Below are 21,176 nucleotides of genomic sequence, written 5' to 3' on the forward strand. Positions count from 1 at the left end.
TTCCGTATGTTCTTATTAGAATTATCGTGGTTTAGCTAGCAGTTAAGGTCGTGTAAAATCACGGTAATTTTAAGTACTGTGAGAACACTGTTTCTTAAACGTTCCATTCAAAGGTACTTCAAAAGTACTAGCTGAAATTAGAAATTGCTTCATTACTGAACTAATAATATCGTAAGGTACTTCTTGGTGAATTTTTTTAAGCAAGTATTATTTACAATCATCCATTATCAACATCACAATACCGCCAACCACGATCACCATCGGTTTCTATTACAATTTAGTTGAATTACCATAAAATCATCATCTATTTGATAATTATTACATGTATAATAATACAATTCTCTACCTTCAATTATAATTATCAACTAAAACCGTGATAAATATTAAAAGATTGGAGATAAAGGTTCTCCAAATACTCAATTTACTCAATTCACCGTTCTCTTTTATGGTCTCTTTTCTCCGAATGTTCTTCATATAAATTATATCGTTCTCTTCAAAGAAAAAGATAGAAAAAGAAATACAGCATTAATTGTACGAATTGTAGAAATATAAGATCTAGAATTCGTCATTTTGAGAAATTTGATAATTCCAACGGGAATCTTAGCGACTGGCTATCAAGTCATCTTTTATTTCCCAAAGATCCTTGTAACCACCCGCAACCATCAAGCACGCTCGCAAAAGGACACGAAGCGACGCTAATTGTAAGTTGCGATTCCAAATGAGCCGTTAATCGTGCAGAGAAGTCCGCTCGAAGCGGTGTCCGTGAGGGGAGAGGCCTTCACGATATTCCGGTGGTCGCCATATCGAGGGTTAAATCTCCGGCGGTCTTGTTTTTACGGAGCCACCGGGAGCCCGGCGAGCAGATAATACCGACAAAGTCGTATCAGGGGCATTACGCACAGCCGTGCAGAGGAGAGGGCTCTCCTTGGACCCGGTGCCTGCTAGGCGAACCAACGTAACGAACCTGCAGACAAGATCGGGACCAATAATTGCGCGCGTACATACAAAATGAGAATCGAAATGGAGAAGGCCGACGGATGGTCGAACGATTGAACGAGAAGACATGCGTGAGCTCTTGGCGACCTCGCAGGAAACGACACCTAAATACACACGTCGCAGCAATAGGATAACTTGATAGGATAATCTGATTATTTCTGTCTTTGCTGGAACGATCCAGTGCGTTTGGTCTTTTAGAGACGCTTAGCAGATAATCGTGAAGCTTGTTACGCGAATTGGTTCTATTCCGGTGATGGAGATCGGTACATGTCGCAGAGTTCTGCTGAGGTAGTATTATAGAAATGTATCGAGATGTTCTGGACATCTTCTTACGGGAATTTTTGGTGAAGAAATTTTTTAAATAATTAATTTGAAACTTTTCTGCGAAAGTGTGCATGGAATGGTGAGAACTACAACGTGTACAATCCCGATATAAAAATAGATAGTCTTCAACGGTTCATCGCAAATCGAGTTAAGAAACATCGTCGATCTTCAGAGCAACTTTGTATTTGTAATTGAGATACAGCCTGTGAAGATAAACAGGCATCCGTACCAAAGCAACGTTTTTAAAATCTGTTATCCTATCTTTAGCAAAATTCACCCACTGTAAGTGGTAATCCGTCCGCGAGTCCTACTTATTGAAAATTGGGAAATCCCAATTATACCTGAAATAAACGAGCTTGCCCCAATACTCGACAAATTTCGTCTAACTGCATCAGCCCCGCTAAACCAGCAGAAAACGCTATGTTCGCGGCTCGACGCGGAACGAGCTGAACGAAAAATCGTTCGAAAGAAACGCGTGTGCACGTCCACGCGTGTAGATACGCACATAGACGAACGACGAAGAATCGAGGAACCGACGGGTTGGCTAAGCTAAAGCAATAATAAGCCATAAGCGCGGTCTCTGCATAGAATGCCGGGTAATGAGGTGGAGTTGAGAGCGAAGTCTGGCCGCACCCTTACCTTACCTTACCTTCCGACCCACCTATCCCCGAACCAACGAATGAACGAACGACGACGACTAGCCACGAGGACTACGACGACGATGACGACGACGAAAGAGGAGGATTGCGAGGACGAACACGAAGGAAGATTACAACATCCGCCACTCGTGTGTGGATTTACCTGCAGAGAGAAAATAAATTATTATATTTATGAAAATACACGTCGCGAGCAACGAAGGTGGAATCGCGTTGTGTTTACGGAGGTGGGACCCCTCGAGCGCCGACTACGTTCCACCGACGACTCTTTCTCCACTCGAAGAGAGCGCAAGAGAAAGATGCAGAGAAAGAGAGACTTTTGTCCCCCCTGATCGCCGGTCTGCATTGCACCACGCCTGTACAGCTCCGATCAGAAGTGACGGGTGCGATCGAGCCGCTCGAACGAAAGTTTCCGGCTCGGCTAGGCCGATTTCGTCGAGATTTAGCCCAGGTCCCAAGCATTTCAAAGTGCGTAAACGTAATAACATTGGCTAGAAGCGAAGGCGTATGGTATCGGTAGCGGTGGGATCTGAAACACTTGGATTCTGTAAAAAGATTCAATGCAACTTGGAACATGATTCGAAGCTTGTAACTCTTGAAAATCTCGATCTTCTTGAAAGTCTTGAAAATCTTGTTGGATTCGAAAGTCTGGAAAGTTTACAGAGGTTTTGAAAGTTTGACTAGTATAACGTATTTTATACGCATTTTGATTAATTTCGTTGAAACGGATCGTGAATATAAAATGTTAACAGAAGCCTGGAAAGTTCGAGTTATTTTAAATGCAAGACTTGTTATGACTTTTAGGAGTTTTAAGGTTCGAATCACGCTCGAAGTTCGACTAGGTGTAGATTTGGTGTAAACTTTTTTCTTCCTTTTCCTGGATAAAGTTTGGTAGTTTGCTACGAGATACACAGTTCAGATAGTATTGTAGATTTATTCAATTGGATACGTTATTTGCTTGAACGAATGGTGTTCGTTATTTCGAATAACATTGACGCGAATATGGTATTATATTTTATCTTATTATGATCTATCTAATTAATGCGAGTTTTAAATTGTTAGCGGATTTTTGCTCTACTATGGAGAAAGGAAGTATTCGTTAAACAGCCAATTTGTGGCAAATTGATACGAAGTCCTTGCGACTTACTATTATCCTACGTTTAGTTTAAACACAATAAGTGCATTACTGGATTTTACCATGTTTTACCGCCTTTTTGCGTTGGGCCAAGGAACAAAATGTTCAGAACTGCTCAAAGACACAAGGAAATGTTACACTTTCTTGTAGTCATTTACCTTTACCTATAGTTCAGCAGACTTATTTTCATGAAGGAGTAGCGGTTCGTTTAGAACTTTCAATTAAGATTATTCCGTTACGCGTAACAGTTGAAATTGTGTATTATTTTATTTGTCGCAGTTCTTCCATTATTCTTCTTTCCGAAATTAATTTAATTTTCTTAGCATAGAATGAAAATTTTCGTTCACAGTTCAGTTTACCACTCCTTTCTATTGCCTGTGGTAATAACACAACACTACATTTAAAACAACAGCAATCTCATTCTAACATGATTTATGATAATAATTTTATTTCTTCGTAATAAATATTATCATGTGGCTGTACATCATATTCTTCCAGCCAATAAAATACTATTTTTTACATGTTCTCATTAAATACAGGTTTAGTTTCCAATCGTAATCAAGTTTTTTTGCCACGATGCGATCATCAACGATCGTAACGATCCTTCTATTGGACGTTCTCATCGCGAATCTTCCTCTTACATCAATATCACATTAACGTTCGCCGATAGGAAATTACCGCGCAAAATTCAAACGAAAATCAAGCTGAAATGCGAACCTAGTAAAACGTCATATCGCTCGAAGAAATGTCTTGGATCACAAACGCGGAGTCTAACTATAAATCGCGCAAACGAGCCTTGTTCATTGCCGCATCGTTTCGTAAAAAGTATTGTCCGCTTTCGTTAACATTCTTCCCGACGATCAAGTAAAACGTTTCCGGACGTTCGCTACTACGAACCAGTAATATCGCTTTTTTCAACCGAACCACCCGTAGTGAACGGCATTGTATTACGTGACAGAATTTTATTGGCTAGTTTCAAATAGGTTTCCCCTGTGAGTTTCTTGTAGCATACGATATATGAAATACGCGCAGATCGATAAGGTACGTCGATACGATCTGTGTTTAAAAATGAACATTTCGACGATGCTTCTGCCCTCCAGCCGCGGGCGACTTTTCATATTTCTTTGTGGAAAATTGCGGACGATTTTCATATTTTTCAGAAAAAAAATCGCGAACGGAACTTATCATAAGTACATAGATGCGAGAATTTTGAAGGTGCAAGATATCGCGAAATATACGTAGCATGCAGTAATACGTAAGATATTCAAAGTATACTACTTTCTGTAATATTTGATAGGGAAAGTTTCCTTCTGTTTTCTACTGGGATTTTACTTTCTTAGTTATATTCTCAAAAATATGAATTTGTATAAAAATTTAATGCAATATCGTTGTCCACCAAAGTTAACAGAATAAGTAACTATACTCGTTATTAGAGTAGCTAGTTTTCCCGTAACACAAGAATTAATCAGTAATTGATACTTGTACATGTACATTTTGCCTACAGAGCCGCGATAGAGTTAAATATGCTACACGTTAACGTTTAATTTTTGCAAAATATTATATCGTATTGACGCACTTCTTCTCCGACGATATTATCAATAACAACAAGGTATTCACATTGTTGAAAACTTTTTAGTCGATGAAATTTATCTTATTTTAATTATCCTAGAAGATTGAGTAACGTGGGTCATCGATGACCACCGTAGTAGTCACGTATTAACCGGTTTAGTTTTTATTAAGTTCACTAGTTTGTAAACTGAGAAAACTCACAGTTCCAAGTTTATGGAGTTTAATACCATTGTGAGGAGTTAGGATTTAAAAGAACTGGACATTTGTTGTTTCGTAAGTAGAGTTTTCATCATTTTATCGTGAATCCGCGTTCTTTATATTAAGGACACACATGTAGATCGATTAATTACATTTTGTTGAAAAATGGAGTAAAAACAGTTAAGGAATAGGACGACGATATTATACAGGGTGTTCTGGAAACTGTGGTACAACCGACAACAGGATGACCCTATAAAGAAAGAAGTCGAAATTATAGAATAATATTTTTTCATGTGATATTTCGTTTCCGAGAAAATCGAGTTTGGAAATTTGACAAGTATACTTAAACTTAACTACCGATAATTTAATTACAGATTAAATATAACGAGCAAACAATCAGAAATTATTCTATATACGAAAATAAGTTAACAATGAAAAATGAAATTTTTACGTTTCGAGCCTTATTTTCAATAAAATTGAGACTTTGAACATGTCTAGCTGAAAACTGATTTTATACAGTCGCATAATAAATTTTCGAATTTACTTAGCTCAGAAACCAAAGTGTTTTATGAGAAAATTGTACTTCATATTTTTTACTTATTTGCAGATATGTAATAATCTTCTGTCGATCGTTTACTCTCGTCGAGCCTGGAATTTGCCAAGCTGGAGTATACTTGACAAATTTTTAAACTCGATTTTCTCGAAAACGAAACGTCCAATGGAAACATTTTATTCTATATTTTCGACAGATTTTTCCATGTATTATAGAATCACCCACGTATTGTCGATTGTACCGCAGTTGCCGGAACACCCCGTACATCAAAGACGAAATTTATCGTGCAACAACCTAATGTTTTTGTAGACTGTAGACTATCGGCGATAGTCCATAAGGATATGTTAAGGGAAATTGACAAACGCGTGTGTCATCTTCCACTCGCGATTCATCGCGATGGAAACGTTTCGTTCTCGTGTTCGTTCACGAGCATTCTATCGTGGTGTCCTCGACGAAGAACGTTTTCGTGGTGGAACACTCGCCTGTTAACGCTCGCTTGGGACGAGCGGACGCGCTGGGATACATGCATAACGCAGCACGACAATTGCCGTTTCGTAGCGTGATATTTCTCGCTTCGAGACACCCAAGGTAACGCGGCCCGCGACGATGAATGATTTTCCAGGAAGAGATTCAACGCTGCGCCCACGACGAGCCGCAATCAGGAATGCCGCGAAACTTGTATTTATCGTTTGGAGTTTTCATCGACCAGTGGGAAGCCAAGATTAATTTTCATCGATCGAACAACGAGTTAATGCGTGAGAGAAACGTAGCGCTAATGGCTTGAGGATTTGGTGACAATTATGATTGAGATACGAGATCATTAAGAACCAAGCAGTGAAACGATACATAAAAGTCATGAGAAACTTTGAAACAAGTATCTGTGTAGTAATGTTGAAAGTTATTTTTGATAGAATGTAATCAAATGACAAAGCTAAGGATAAAAAGATCGGAATTCTTTGTCATTTTATTTGATTGATGCGTAAGAAATTTGAATTTAACGATCCAATGCTAGCTTAAGGTTTGGTCTATTATCAATCACGTTGAAGAAAAGATTTGCTATAAATCACGTGCATTGAATAGAAAGAAGGATTAAACATGGAGACCTCATTATTGACCGCTATGAATAATCAAAATATTTGTATAATTCTTTTACATGATGTTAGATTTGCCAAAGTTGCTACGAAAGCTAAGGACAACAGAAATTTATTGTTTAGGAAGCTTAAATACCTATAATTTGTACAATAACTTCTTGATATATAAATTACTTTAAAAGAGACTGCAACAGTTCCATTCTAAAAAATTTGCTAAGTCATGAAACATTTGCTAATCAATGGAACAATGAAACTGGTTAATCATTGGATATTGAAATATTTGATATATTATATTAAAATTATTTTCATTAGATGCATGGTAGTTGGAAAAGATTATACGCTGTAAAAATTTTACTTGGAAAAATATTTCATATCGACCAACCTCATGTTACTCTATCAAAGATGGTCCTCGAGATAAAAGGATTAAATACTCCATTAAACGGTTAAAAATTGCAATTTTACCGATAGTCGCTCGTAGTTAAAAATAGTTCCTTAAAAGATCAACAATTGTAGTAGCTAATAAAGACACATCAAGAAGTATATTACACGCAACAACGACTAAACGTCTGTCCAAGGAATTCTTTATTTCGATAGACAGCTCTGTTACGACGTGATCCAGCCAATTCACCAATGTCTTCGAGAACTTCTGTTCGTCTATCGCATAAGCATACTGTACGCGCTGAGCACGTGGACAAAGCGAAGGGAGCTCAGTGTGGGCCCCCTTGCGACAATCTCTGGCTCCTTGCTTTCGCCCGACGGAAAAGTAATCTGTCTCCGGCGATCAGCCAGACCTCTGCCGATCTTAATGGATTATCTGATGTTCGTCCCCGTTCGGTAGACGTAATCGAGTTCCTGCTAGCTCATGAATGACTGCCACCGAGAGACGCTTGGATTCCTTCAACTTTGGGGTTGCACCGCGACTAAACGGGGAAACGACCAGAGAAGAGGCTGATCGGCGATAATTGAGGGTCTCTGACCTGGTTGAGCGGTATTAAGCGTATGTTCGAACCTGTTTCAGCCATTTCCTCTTTTGAATAGAATTGTTTTTAATTCTTTAACTTTGAACTTTAAAGTTCACGCGTTTCTGCGTTTGAAACTCTGGTCTAACTATCGCCGATAGTATCTTAAATACAGAGTTACAAAATTTAAAGATACGCACTTTAGATACTTGTTGAGCTGTAATTATCGGCTAGTGAATTTTGGTTTTTAATATTATGGTTATGAAATGGAACTGCAAGCATTTGTTTAATGATATACTTCCGTCGCTTCTTCTTCTACTCCGGTTCTACGGTTTTGTGAAATCTGAAGATATTGAAGTATTTCTAACATTGTGATATACTATTCTTTTTTCACTTTAGTGTCATGAGCTTCTTTAAAGTATATATTATTCTGATATATTTCTTGCACATTGCTAAAGCAATACTTTTGTCCCTTAGCAGTGTTGCGTTTAGGTTAATTTTTATTGTTAATAATATTCCACTACTTGGCCTTTAATAGATTAATACAATAGGAAACAAAGGTACCAGCTTAAAAACGAATATAGAGACTAAATATCTCGTTGCAACTTTAACGTTCAATTCTAAAGTATTTTTAAAAGTCTTTCTTTCTCGCAAGGTATTAAAGACCACCGGCGAATTCCGCGAGGGCTCCCAACCGGAAGTGACGTTACTACATGTATACTGTATACTCTTCTTTCGTTCTTTCCATCTTTACCGAGACTCTGTTCATCGCTGATGCCTTTTGGTCGTCTGACTGGCGAATAAAAAATACAAAATCATCCCCTGCCATTATACTCCTAGGCAAAGATTCTTGCGCCTGCCAATGGCAGGGGAGCGCGGAGAAAGAGAATACCCGTTTCCCAGACAGCCAAGCACCGTGTCGTGCCGGCTGATGTCTTTGTCCGAAAAGTAACTGTCAAAGTTGAAAGAGCAAAGTGTCGTCGTCGTGGTTGCTGCACGCGAGACGTGCATGTGCATCGTAACGACCTCGTGCTAGCAACCCCTCCCAAAGGCTCGTGTGGGTGTGCCAAGTACCTGCACGCAACGACACGCTCGCGCGTAACCGCGTGTGCATGTGCGTTATTGGCATTGCCTATGAGCGAGACGAGGAACCGCGATATCATCTGAGTCCAGACGAAAAGAGACGGGACGAGCGAAGAAACGGACGAAGAGAAAGGTGAAATAAAGTGATAGACAGAGAGGGAGAGGGAAAATTACAGTGGGAGAAGAGAGAAAATAAAGAAGGTAGCGAGTGTGCGTTCCGCGGGTATGTGTGTGCACGTGCGTGTGACCGAGCGCACAACGAAGGCTAAACACCGACACGACAGGACACGAGGCACAACACACGACGCCAACGGAGATGAGATACATCACGGGACGGGAGACGTATTATTAATGGTGACAGTGGGCGACCCAGGTTGGGCGGGGTGCACGATGCGGTCCCACCGATGTGGGCCTCGCTTTCGACCTCTTCTTCTTCTTCTTCTTCGTCTTCGTCTTTGCTTTCATCTCCGTCTTCATCTTCGTTCCTCGTCTGATTCTCCGAGCCCTCTCTTTATAACGCTGTTTCCTGACTGCTGCTGCCTATATTAACTATTACACACCGGTCGCGGACAAGCCGTATCGAGAAGTTAAATGAACGCATTTTCTGCTTCGTAACGTCGATCAACTGTGATTCCATCAAACCAATTCGACGCGGTCCGTTTCGGCGTTTAGCTATAATTCATTCGTAGATCGAATCGGTTTAGCGGTTTCCAGTCGTATCGGTCGGACTTAACGGAATACTCGGGTAGCAGGGGGGTTTTATAGGAAGATGTATTAACAAGCTAGGGTACCGATTTAATTTCGATTGCGTTAATTTCATTTCAATTGCCCGTGTGGGTTAGGTTGCACTGCCACGAATACGAGATGTTCCTACTTTTGATTCCTTCATTCCTGTAAAATGGTCAGTTGATATTTAAAATTGAGTAAATTTTGTTGCAAGTATACAAGTAGCTAAGATATTGAATAAGTTTATGGATGTAGATCAGACACACGCAGGAATTTTCTTTCATGAACTTTTTATGATTATTCGTATATTGGCTTCTGAAATATCGTCGCTCGTTAAGATACTTAAAACATTCTATCTAATGCGAGTACATTAATTTGATCTCCAAATATAAATGGAATTTGGTCACAGCTCTTGGACAACTGGTGCAACGCGGTTTAACAATAATCTATTACGAGTATGACATATGACTGTGATACAACGATATTACGAAGAAAGGCGTTCCAGGACTCTTACGAATGAACTAGGTATAAATATTAGTGTACGACAAGCTGTTAAACATAGGCGAGCTGTGTTTCTTTCCAACATCGCCTTCAAATCGAAAACTATGCTCGATAATGTTCACTAACAATTCTCTCTGACAAACACCGCTCGTAGAAAACTACTTGGTTGTAGAATCGCCTAATGAAATTTGAATTACAAGACACTCATTTCTCAAACATATTTCTATCGTTGGTATTTTCTTAGAATCTTCAGATTCAATATGTCATTTTAACTACTTAAGGTACGCCAAACTACCCTTGTAACGACATACTTCTCATCTCACGTAACTTTCACCGTACCTATCGAACACCAGTGCCATTATAGAGGCTACGTATTCTCATTAGATTTTCTTGCACGACAAAAACCCGTCCTTATTCGGTATCTCATCGATCGACGTCAATTTTGCCAGCCGCGTAGCGCATCAGTCGCTCAGCGGCTAGAGGTCCCGATAAATTTAATTGCGCGGCCGCTCGCGAACCGATACATCATGTATATTTATTACCGGCGTCGCGTGCGTGTAATTTAGCAATCGTTCGATCGTGGTCGTATATAAACGGTGTGAAACTCATCGAGAGGAGAGCACGCTTCACGCCGCCGGCTGAAGGACCGTCGCGCGATCATGTCATGACTCGATGCTCGAGGGTTGAGCAAATTGTTTCTTAAACGAGGCGTTTCTTCAGCAGGCTGTCAGGGGACGCTAGAAGCGATTCAGTGCACCGCACGAAGAGATTTATCACGCGCTGTACGCGCAATTAAAGCCACGTATAAGAGTGCGATTGGAAGGCACGAACGAGTGCGAGTGGCAGCTAATTCCACGCGGTATTCTAAATGCCGAGCGAGAAGTTTCTCGCTCGATTCTGGAAATGTCACGTTCCAGCGATGCTGCATCCGCGAGCAGAGCGAAATTCCCTGAGTGCCGGTGTTAGTCTTGCTACTGGCGTGCGTGCATAGAAACGCGGCTTAATCGACCCTGTCGCCACGCCGGCTGCATTCGCCGTGTGCGTAAATCACCGCGGAATCGTTAATTAACCGGGCAGAACGAACGAGCTTTCTGGAAAATGTTAGCAGCCAACGAAGTTAAATATATTCGTGTGCGCATATACGCGCGTATGTGCACACGCGGTGTGCTTCGTTGACAGATGCAAAAAGACATTTCGGCACGAGCGATCTGCAGGCGCAAGGGGAGCCAACGTCGAATCGAGAGACGTAATTTGTCGCGATCTCCGTTGGCGTTAATTTATCACGCTTCGAGGAATTCACGAGTCGGCCGGTCGTGTATACGCGCGGTCAGATTAGGCGGTGTGGATAAGGCAGCCTATTAGCATCGGTTCAAATGAGATTTCCGAAGTATGCTCGCCGCTGATCGACTTATTGTGACCCGCATGCGCTTTGCATACATTTGCGTGCGTCGCGCGGTCGCGCGTGTGCGCCTGTCGTCCGTTGCGATAACGGAGTTCTTAATGCTTTTGCTGTGCACAGCGATCGAGGTTTCTTTGTAACGCGAAATGAATTTCAGAATTATTCTGTCAGGATCTCTTAACATAAAATTTTAGTTTCCAATCGGATGTAGGATCTTTATGAAACAGATTAAGAGCTTGCAACGTTGTTCGGTTTGAAATTATCTTCGATATTTGTATTATAAAAGCTACACCATGAAAAGTTATCTTATCGAAAAAGTTACAATTTTATTAGCGACACATCAATTGTCGGATATCAGTGTTTCGATAGTTGAGAAGAACAATAATATGTCGAATCGAAAAAAAGTAAAAGATTAGAAAAATAGAAATTTTCTAGGAAACCAAAAATATCTTCAACGCGCAAGATAAAAGCAAAAGTGTCACGTACATGTGTCGTGTTCTTCTCCTGCAATCCGCAAGTAATTTCAACCTCTATCAAAGCCAAACTCTGTCTCTTCGTCGTACTGGGAGTCGCACACAGACGTTGATGCGGATTACGATCAGAAGACGACGAAACAACGGCACGATAGCTGATCCAACAAGGACTGAAGTGTTTCCGATGCGAGTGCGGTCCGCTTTTGACCGAAACGCTGAAATTAATGAAGTCGTCTGACTAGGGCCGAGAGCAGAGTAAATTAGAGGTACACGGCAACCATTAGAATACTTAACGAGGACGTCATGGTGGGAAGCAGTGCGCGGGTGTGATGATGAATCACTGCCGGCTAGCTCACCGCGGAGCGCGCCCAGGAATATTAAATTAAGTTTACTTATTGTCGGCCAAAAAGTCTCAGGCGCCGATCCCTCTTCTTCTTCCACAGTTCCTCCTCGTCCGCTTCTGAACCTTTCAGCTTCGCCCTGACTTCACTGTTTCTGCGAAACACGCGGAAGCAAATGGACGAGTGCAACCGCGAAGAAGGTGGAAAGTTTGGGAGGCGAAGAGTCGAAGAGAAGAAAGAAGTTGCGGTTTCTTCTTTTCTTTGGCTATCGCTTCTTTTTTCAACCGTCTTATTTTCCTCGTCGTCGGCGACATTCGTCGCTCCGTGATGACGCGGATATAACGAATGCAGAGGCAGAAGCAAGCACAGTCATAAAAGTTACGTCGAAGTATCTTATTATTCTTTCTATTTTCATTCCATCGTTGACGATTTGCAAAAGCTTGTTTTCATATTTAAGCAAAGGATAATGGTAAATATACTTCCACCGCGTTTATGCTTATCGAATATAGTAAATATAGTAAATATGCTTACACAGCGTCTTATAACCACCTTAAAATTGTCGATCCAATTGAAGTATTAAATAGAGTATTCATCGAAGATTGATTGTAATCATTTAGGTATGATTTTTTGGAAGACAAATGCGAATCTCATTGGATAGGGTCAGTGATTGGAACCTCCGACGCTATTTCAAGTAGAAAATACGGAACGAAAGAGCACAGATCGACATTTAATTTTATGTAAACCACAGTGCAGGCGATATACCTACTTCTTGATACAATCTAAGCGAAGGATCTGAAGCGCTCTAACGGACATTTCATATATTACAACCTGATTGTAACGTTAAAACTTATGCAAACTTGCAGCATTACTTATTAGATTGTTAATCTGTTACAGAATCATAAAACATCGCGTTTGTTCCTGCTTTTCAAATACTAAAATAATATCAATATCGAAAGACACGTATTACGTAACTGTAAGATATTGAATAATGTGATAATAATTGATTTAGAACAGAGATGTTCTTTTAACTAACTTTCGCAGCGTAACTAGTTAAGCGCGATATTAATCAATTTACAAAACAGATATCGAAATTAACTTTATTAATACAATCCTTAGCCGCCGAACAATCACTTCCTTATAACAATCTCGAAGAACTTAGTAACAAATTCGCGACGTAAATGTTGCTCAGCTAAGTAATTCTCTCAATCACGGGTAATTTATCACTAGAAATCAGATTCTCAAAGAAATCTCGACTTCATTCCCCGTACGAGCCACGTATACAAAGACAAGCGACAAAGGAGATTCCATTGAATCTTGACGAGCACGTCGCAGGAGTTTACTTCCACGCGTCAACCCTGGCCGCTGTCCTTTCGAAAAAGTACTTGTATCGCAAAAAAGGGCAGCCGCTCGAAGAGAAAAGAAGCAGAGGACGAAGAAGAAGACCAAGAAGAAGGGGACAAAGAAGGAGAGCCAAGTAAGAAGAAACTCGGGGCGACAAAAATGGACTTTACAGGGAGACTTAGAGAACCCTGCGACCATCTCTTTTTTTTTTCTTCCCTATATATACTCCTTTTTCCACGTGTCCCTTTTTTCTTTCTTTTCCACTTCTCTCTCTCTCTCTCTCTCTCTTTCTCTTTCTTCCAAGCTGTTTTCGTTTTCTCCTCTTTATCCACTGCCTCCCTCTTCGAGGCTGAGTCGTTCGGGTTAGCGTCTCCTCCGGAGTTGAAATATACAAAATGAAATATGAAATAATGGTTCGTGCCTTGTGGCTGGCTGAAGGCACGGGCGCACCCATATCTACGCCCCCATGCGCCTATGTACCTATACGGCCCCGTATACGCCGATCCCGTGTACATATGTACGCGCACACCATATACATCCGCCTCGCTCAAGTTTTTCGTTCTTGTCGTGAACATCTTACGTTCGTATTAACCCTTATCCCTGCTTAATGATATTCCGGCCTACCATGCCGGACGGGCATATTGAACGCAACTAAGGCAGATTCCAGCCCGTCGTCGTCGTCCGGCCGGCCAAGCCCTCCTGTAATTCGTATCTACGCTCGTCCGACCATTTTTCCGCTTCCACCACCAACGACCACGGGGACGACGACGACGACGACGACGACGACCTAGCCACGTAGCGGGCAATTAGGGGCAAGCCTCGTAGCATGAATTAAGAGTATCGCCGGCCAATCGGCGAACGAACCACAGCCAGTCTTATCGATCCTCGAAATAACGCCGCGATATCTTCCTCCTTGGTAGCTTTACCGGCACCGGTGATTCTAATAGTACGTATGTAGGAATGGTGAATGCGGATCTTACGTGTGGAAGAATTTCTAGGTTCCCAGTGAAAGATTGGATTGGATGGCGTATAACCGGCTATGTATGAAGTTGATTTCCATGTGTGAAACGCGTGGATTGTTTTGCATTCGATTGTTTAATTAATATACCTTGCACTTTTACGCATTTGAAGGAAGTTGGAAGATAGAAAAAAGCGCGAAATACATAGTCAGGCAAAAAACTAATTATATTTAGAAAAATATGAATTTGCATAAATATACGCAATGTGTTAATAAGTTGCGGTTGTTGTTTTTTTTTTTTTTTTTACTGAGTGTGCTTCTGACGATGTTCAACGCGTTAACTGCCACGAAAATTTTATATATTTCGCCTTGAGAGTTATGATAGATCAAAGTATAGATACTATAGGTTAGCATATATAATTTTTGCAAAATATTGTATTTGCACACTTTCTCTTTGACAATGTTATGTAAGATAGAAGAATGTTAGACATTGTCGAAAATTTCCTAATCGACGAGGTTTATCTCTTTTTAAATGTTCTAAAAAATTGAGTAACACGATAGTCAACGTGTTAAGTAGATTGCATAAAGGTTGGTGTACTGGAATTTGAAGATTGTTGAAACACGTGAGATTTAATAGGGACGGTATCCGTTGTTTAAAAGATTATTCATGTTTATAAAAATTAGATAGAATGTGAAAGTTCAGGCATTCCGAGGGATAGTCTGAACGCGTTGACGAGACTAAAACGTTGATGTCGATTTGCTGTATATTACGGAACAAATATAGTATTATCGGTCTTTGTGTATTCAAGGATATTATGCATCATTTAAAAACGCAAATATGCAATATATGTACGTTGCGTCTTGTCGTTTCCTGTTTATTATAGCTAAACGTATCGATAATAGAGTAGGTTTTGTCAAAAGTGATAACAGAGTATTGCAGTATAGCGAATTGCACTTTGTAGATAAACATTTGTAGAAATTTGCAAATATTGCTGTTCATTTTTTATTAGTAATTAGCAAACTATAATACGTGTATATCATGCGGGTATTTTTTAAAAATATTAATTGTCACGTTCACCTTGTTAATCGGTAGGAAATGTATTCATGCACGGTGGGTGTTAAATCCATCCAGCAGTGTTCTACGTACAAAGAAAGTAACAGCTGGCCGCGAATTTATGGCGTCTTTTATGATTACAAATTCACGCAAGGTTTATGCCCCTGCACTTATCTTTGTACATGGCGGCTTTGATTGAAACGTTCGAGTCGAGTTTCTCATTTTAGCAATAAATCTATATTTCTAAGGTTTCTTCCTCGTAAAATGTTTTACGATCGAAATTGAAGCATTTTCTTGGTCAACTTTGAATGCTTTTACAAGTTGACGTGCAAAATAGCGGCTTGTCTTGTATTAATGGTAACATGATAAATGGAACCACACGAATACTAAATATCAGGTTGTCTCAAAAGTTTCTTTTTTTATAAGGAAATAATAGATGCACCACATTCTTTTGTTTCATATTATTTTATTCAATTACGTACGATCCATTTTGCAGTAATAGAACAAAACGAAAGAAGATTTTGGGACAACCTAATATATTACGTATTAAATAATAATTCTTAAGTACTTGCGTGTAACTTGCCATTATTAGCATACTTAAGAGACAATTACGCGGAAAATACTTCAAGTTACATATTCCTATTATACCCAATACACCAAAGCATCCAAAGGATTATTTGACATTACGATTACCAATCTACAGTGTGTTTCCAAACGCGTACTATACACAGATGACAATAATCGAAGGAGTATGGTAGAAATGAATAGTCCTAGATAACTCCGATGTGATCGTAAAAAATGTCAGAATACATTTCACATTCGTGCAGCTGCACGTCTTTAATAATCGCAAAAGGAATAAATTGAAACTCCAAATTTGCCAACTTATTGGTTCTAGTAGCTACTAAATGTTTATTTGATAAACACAATACTAATTACCTAATTCTGCTACATAAACAGACATCCGATAATTATTGAAATAAAGCACATACATAATTAAACCACTACAACCGCAAAGAAAAAGATCGAGCATCCTACAGCTCAAAAGTTCAGTCCCCGAAGGTATCTAGAGAAAAGAAGCAATAATCTCCACACCCTTTCCCCTTCCCTTTTATCGTATACATCCGCGTGTAACATTATTCATACAATTTTTATTGCCTTTCACGCCGCCCCCTGAATTCAGGAACACCGGTGGTAAGCATCGTTCCAATATATACCTACAGCTAACGTTGCAATGTCGTATCGAAAAATCGTGGCACCGTTGCGGCACCAGCTAACGGATGGTCCCCGTGTATTTCAGGGAAGAAATGGCGAGGGTTGACCCCGCAGGACAGAAGGCCGTACGTGGAGGAAGCCGAGAGACTGAGGGTCATACACATGCAGGAACATCCGAACTACAAGTACAGGCCACGGCGTAGGAAACACGCGAAACGGGCCCCAGGGGCGCCGTCCTCTCCTCCGTCCGCGACCAACACCACGGTCAATAGGTCCAACCCCTCTGGTACCACGATTCATCATTCCATGTAAGTCGATATCTCCTCTTGATTCGCCGCGATTTTTCAACATCATCCCCGTTCCGTCATCGAATTAATCGAGCGTGCAAGGTGCGCGATCGAGACGTTGGAATTAATTTTCATCGATATCGAGTTTGATAGGTGCAAGGGTTATCGGGTTGGGTAATGCTGTTGGTGATAGTTGGTTGAATAGATGTGTTACTATCTGTGCGCATTTACGGTGGCTATAATATAAAATATATGCTTATTCGTAAATGGATTTATTTTTTATCAGACTTTATATGCAGATTTTATTTTCGTTACGTCAAATTATTGTAATCGTGTGAAAGTACTGCTGCTAAGTGATAAAGTATAATATGTTATTGTGCACTTGGGCCTAATTAATTGGTATAGAAATAGTAGGATAAATACAATGCTGTACAAATACCTTTTATAGTATTGTAATTGTGATTGGTATTTGATACATTTTTATATTTATTTTATATGTTTTTGTTATTTTGTGTAAAGATGAGAATAACCTGAAATCTGTTTACAACAAATATTTGGCAAGTTGTTTTACAATGATAGTCGAGTGGTTGGAAGATTTAACAAAAAGTAGTCGTATAGATGGATAAAAATTAAGTAGAATAAGGCCTGATGGAATTCAGTAATTTCAGAGTACAAAAACGTTATCAATACCAAGATGTTTCTTAAAACTATTATTAAAATATAAAATATATTTGTTCAAAAATATAGTTATAAATACTAACTATATTGTACACTTTACTTCGTCAATGAAAATACAATGTACTCTATCTGTAGAAACTTAAACTATGTAACAGATCTTTCGTCAATGAAGTTAAAATAGTTCTGCACCAATGATTCTCACTTTGAGTTAAAAAAGCACGTTTCAGCGAAACAAAAATATTCTTTCAAACGTTATGCATCGAGTTTCATTCGTGCCATCCTTCCGTTTAACAAGTTCTTCGTGTTAAAGACGTTTCTTGGAAGAATTACGAAGTGACGTTCAATGTTTATTTAAGGTCCAAGATGGACAGTTATCAAGGCATTCCTCAGATCCCGTGGGGCGGACATTCCCCGATCTCATCCCTGTATCACCAGCAGCAGCAGCAAGGTATTCAGGAGTACAAATCGGAGAGCAATTCCTTGTACGGTAGTCCTTATACGCCTATCATTCACACACCGGACATATCTCCAGTTGCCAGTCCCGAGCCAGATGGTGAGACATTGTACTCGCATTAATTACCGTACAGACAGCCGTGGAACTCGAGGAATTATATCTACATATATAACTAAATTATTAATGTTTAAATGAAAAATCAAATAATTGTTAATTTAAATCAAAGTAATAAATTATAAATTATAAATTTAAATTACTAGCAATAAATCACAAATTACAAATTGTAATTATTGGTAATAAATTCTAAATTAAAAATTAAAATTATTAGCAATTTCAATAGGAAGTCTCAATCATTTGCATCTTAGTTTTAAATGTTTTTCATGGCACTTGAAAATTCTGTTATTCTTCTTCTTTTTTTTTTTTTTTTTTGGTAAAAATATCCACTTTATTAAATTGTTCTGTTAAATTCCTATTAGAAGATCCTTTGATAAAATGAAACATTTCTCTTTAAAATGACATACCTCTACTAAAGTGTTCTATTACGAATTTCTATAGTAGCAAGTTATATATATATATATACACACATATTATTAGATTATTATTATTATTTCATCAGGAAGCATATTCTATCTCTTGTACGTGGTTATGGAAACATATAGCGTTTGAATTATTGACGAATTAATCTTGATCAGGTGACGGAACGCATTTGCCATCCAATCAAAATCCAGATCCTGAACGTGATCTGATGGAGGGTTCGTCGAAGCAGCACGGCGAAATGAGCGAGCAAACGAAACGGTACACTTTCATGAGTACCGATAATCAGCTGCACACGGGTCATGCTGGTGGTACTAGCATATCGTCGTGTCAGAATTCTGGTGCTTACACAGATACTCTAACTTACAAAAAATCGGTGAGTAATGGCGTGCATACGAACGATCTTGCTGGAGACTATGAGGACAAATGTAGACTCGTTTAGTAGGTTGCTTTGCGATTACTTGCTTCACAAACCTATATCGTCGATTATTATAAAATTTCAGATACTGTTCGAAATACGAAATTCAAAATGGACGTTTAAAATCCTGAAAAATTGCGGACGGGTAAAATTGTAAATTTATTTCTACCAACTCATCAGCAGAAACTGAAAATTTGATTTCACAGAATAACGCCAAAAGCAAGAAACAATGGTTTACGTTATTTCTCATTTTCTATTCCTTTAAAAAGTAATGAACGATGCGTAAACATTTTGGTTCGTTAATGAAACACTATTTTTACTCAACGGTGCATAAATATCTAATATTCCGATAAAAACATTCCATTAAACACGCAAATCTCTTCGGTTCGACTTAAACGAAAAATTTATTTCATACCTCACGATCGAACACGTGACACATTTATCGTAACGTTTGGACAAGCTAACGTGTCAATTACAGTAGGACGAAACACGAGTGAAAGTTTCAACGGTAATTTTTCTCTCTTTCAGGTGAGTTACTTAAATTTCGAGAGACAGCCGTCGAGTATAGCCGCGGTTGGTATAGCGAACGGGATGATGGTATCGTGCAATAAATTGCGCTCTGGATTTGAAAATGTTGGCTCTGTGACGGGGACTTTTTATCCGCCAGTCGCATCCCCGCACGATCAATCGTTGCAGCACTACACGAACACCCAATCCTCGAAGACTGCCAACTATTCGATGCAGTCCACTGTCGAGAGCAACTATAATCCTGTTCAGTGTGCCAATCGACAACAGTCCATGGGGATTCGCGGAGCCGCTGAAGGTTGTTCCGGTAATCCTTTATTCATTTTTACGTATTATATTCTGTGTTACAGTTGGATCAAGTCCAATACACAAACACGATTGGAACCTAGTTACGCTGTTTCTCTATTCTTTTGGATGTTTATTTAAATTTCTTATTGATCTTTGTTCGAATATTTGTTAAATATATATCGAAATATTTCGTTTTTTTTAGACTTGTACGATTATTATGATGGTCGATGATGGGTTCTTTTAAGATCCAGAAAATAAGATTTCTTTCGGTTATGCCCTTTCTTTCTGAGTCGTTTGACATAGATATATATCTTTCCTTGGTTTGTGAGAAAAAATGATTATATTTTTGTGTGATAGAAAAAAGAGCAATAATAAAAATGTCCGTGATTTAGAGGATTTTGTAATATCATAACATCAGAAATTGATACGTTAAGTTGTTAATTTTGTTTGCTCAATTTAATTCTTAATAACATCTATTTCATATCTATCCTTCTTTACTTTTTTAGAAATATGCAAAGTAAACGAGGAGTGGAAAGAAATAAGGCTGCAATCAAATAAATATCAATAAACCAATAAATAAAGTTTTGCGGGAAACAATGTTTTGTTTATCAAAATGTTATTTATAGACAGGATATAATAAAACTTATTTATTACATGTACTATACTACTTTATGTAACTTTACAATATTTTTATTTCAACATCTCGCAGATCCGTTAATTAATCATAAAAAGAGCTTTATATTTTAAGAAAGGACGTATGTCCATTATGTAGTTTCCTCAACGAGACCGCAAGTGCCAGCACAGATTTTCTTATTTGATGGGATAATTGAAGCAGATTTATCTATGCACATGTTCAAGCACGAGGGTGAGAGCTCGTTGGCACATTGCACTTACAGCTCAATTTAGAAAACTGATCATGTGCCTATATCACATACGAAATTCTAAAAACTATATGAATTATCGTGATAACATTTTCCTTCGTGTTTACTGATATCCGCCTTCGTATAAACAAACTTTTTAAGAGAAGAAGAATTTTTTATATGACAAAGCCTTTTTTATTTCCACTTGTCAAATGTTTGAATTAATCATGCCATATAATCAGATAAGTGTTACAATAACAAAGTGCAGATGTAAAAAAGACATATTAGATATAAGAATGCGGTAATTTCAGTGCTATTCTTACAATCTTTCATCATTCACTACATAATTTTCATTTTTTCCTGTAATCAAGTTCTATCTTTGAATTATCTAACTTCTTTGAAGTATAAGCAATAGATATAATTGCATTTTACAATTTCTGGGAATACTTGAACACAAATGAAAGTCTCATTTCATTGCATAATACGAAATAAATAAAACTGTAGCTAACTTCAGAAAGAGTTCGGCAGTATATAATGTATTCTCAAAGTCGACAGTGAGAGTA

General features: G+C 38.8%; 1 protein-coding gene across 2 annotated transcripts in view; it reads left to right on the top strand.

Annotated features, from left to right (window-relative positions):
* Nucleotides 1-21,176, top strand: part of LOC117211474 (putative transcription factor SOX-15) — a 68,128-nt gene that overhangs the window by 44,741 nt on the left and 2,211 nt on the right. For both annotated transcript variants that reach the window (XM_033455400.1, XM_033455401.1), the window contains exons 5-8: nucleotides 16,655-16,877; nucleotides 17,891-18,087; nucleotides 18,681-18,898; nucleotides 19,469-19,772. In XM_033455400.1, the coding sequence (XP_033311291.1) occupies nucleotides 16,655-16,877; nucleotides 17,891-18,087; nucleotides 18,681-18,898; nucleotides 19,469-19,772 (942 nt within the window). The remainder of the gene's footprint in view (nucleotides 1-16,654; nucleotides 16,878-17,890; nucleotides 18,088-18,680; nucleotides 18,899-19,468; nucleotides 19,773-21,176) is intronic.

This window comes from Bombus bifarius, unplaced genomic scaffold, assembly GCF_011952205.1.
Source record: "Bombus bifarius isolate JDL3187 unplaced genomic scaffold, Bbif_JDL3187 scf7180000008234, whole genome shotgun sequence".
NCBI lineage: Eukaryota > Metazoa > Arthropoda > Insecta > Hymenoptera > Apidae > Bombus > Bombus bifarius.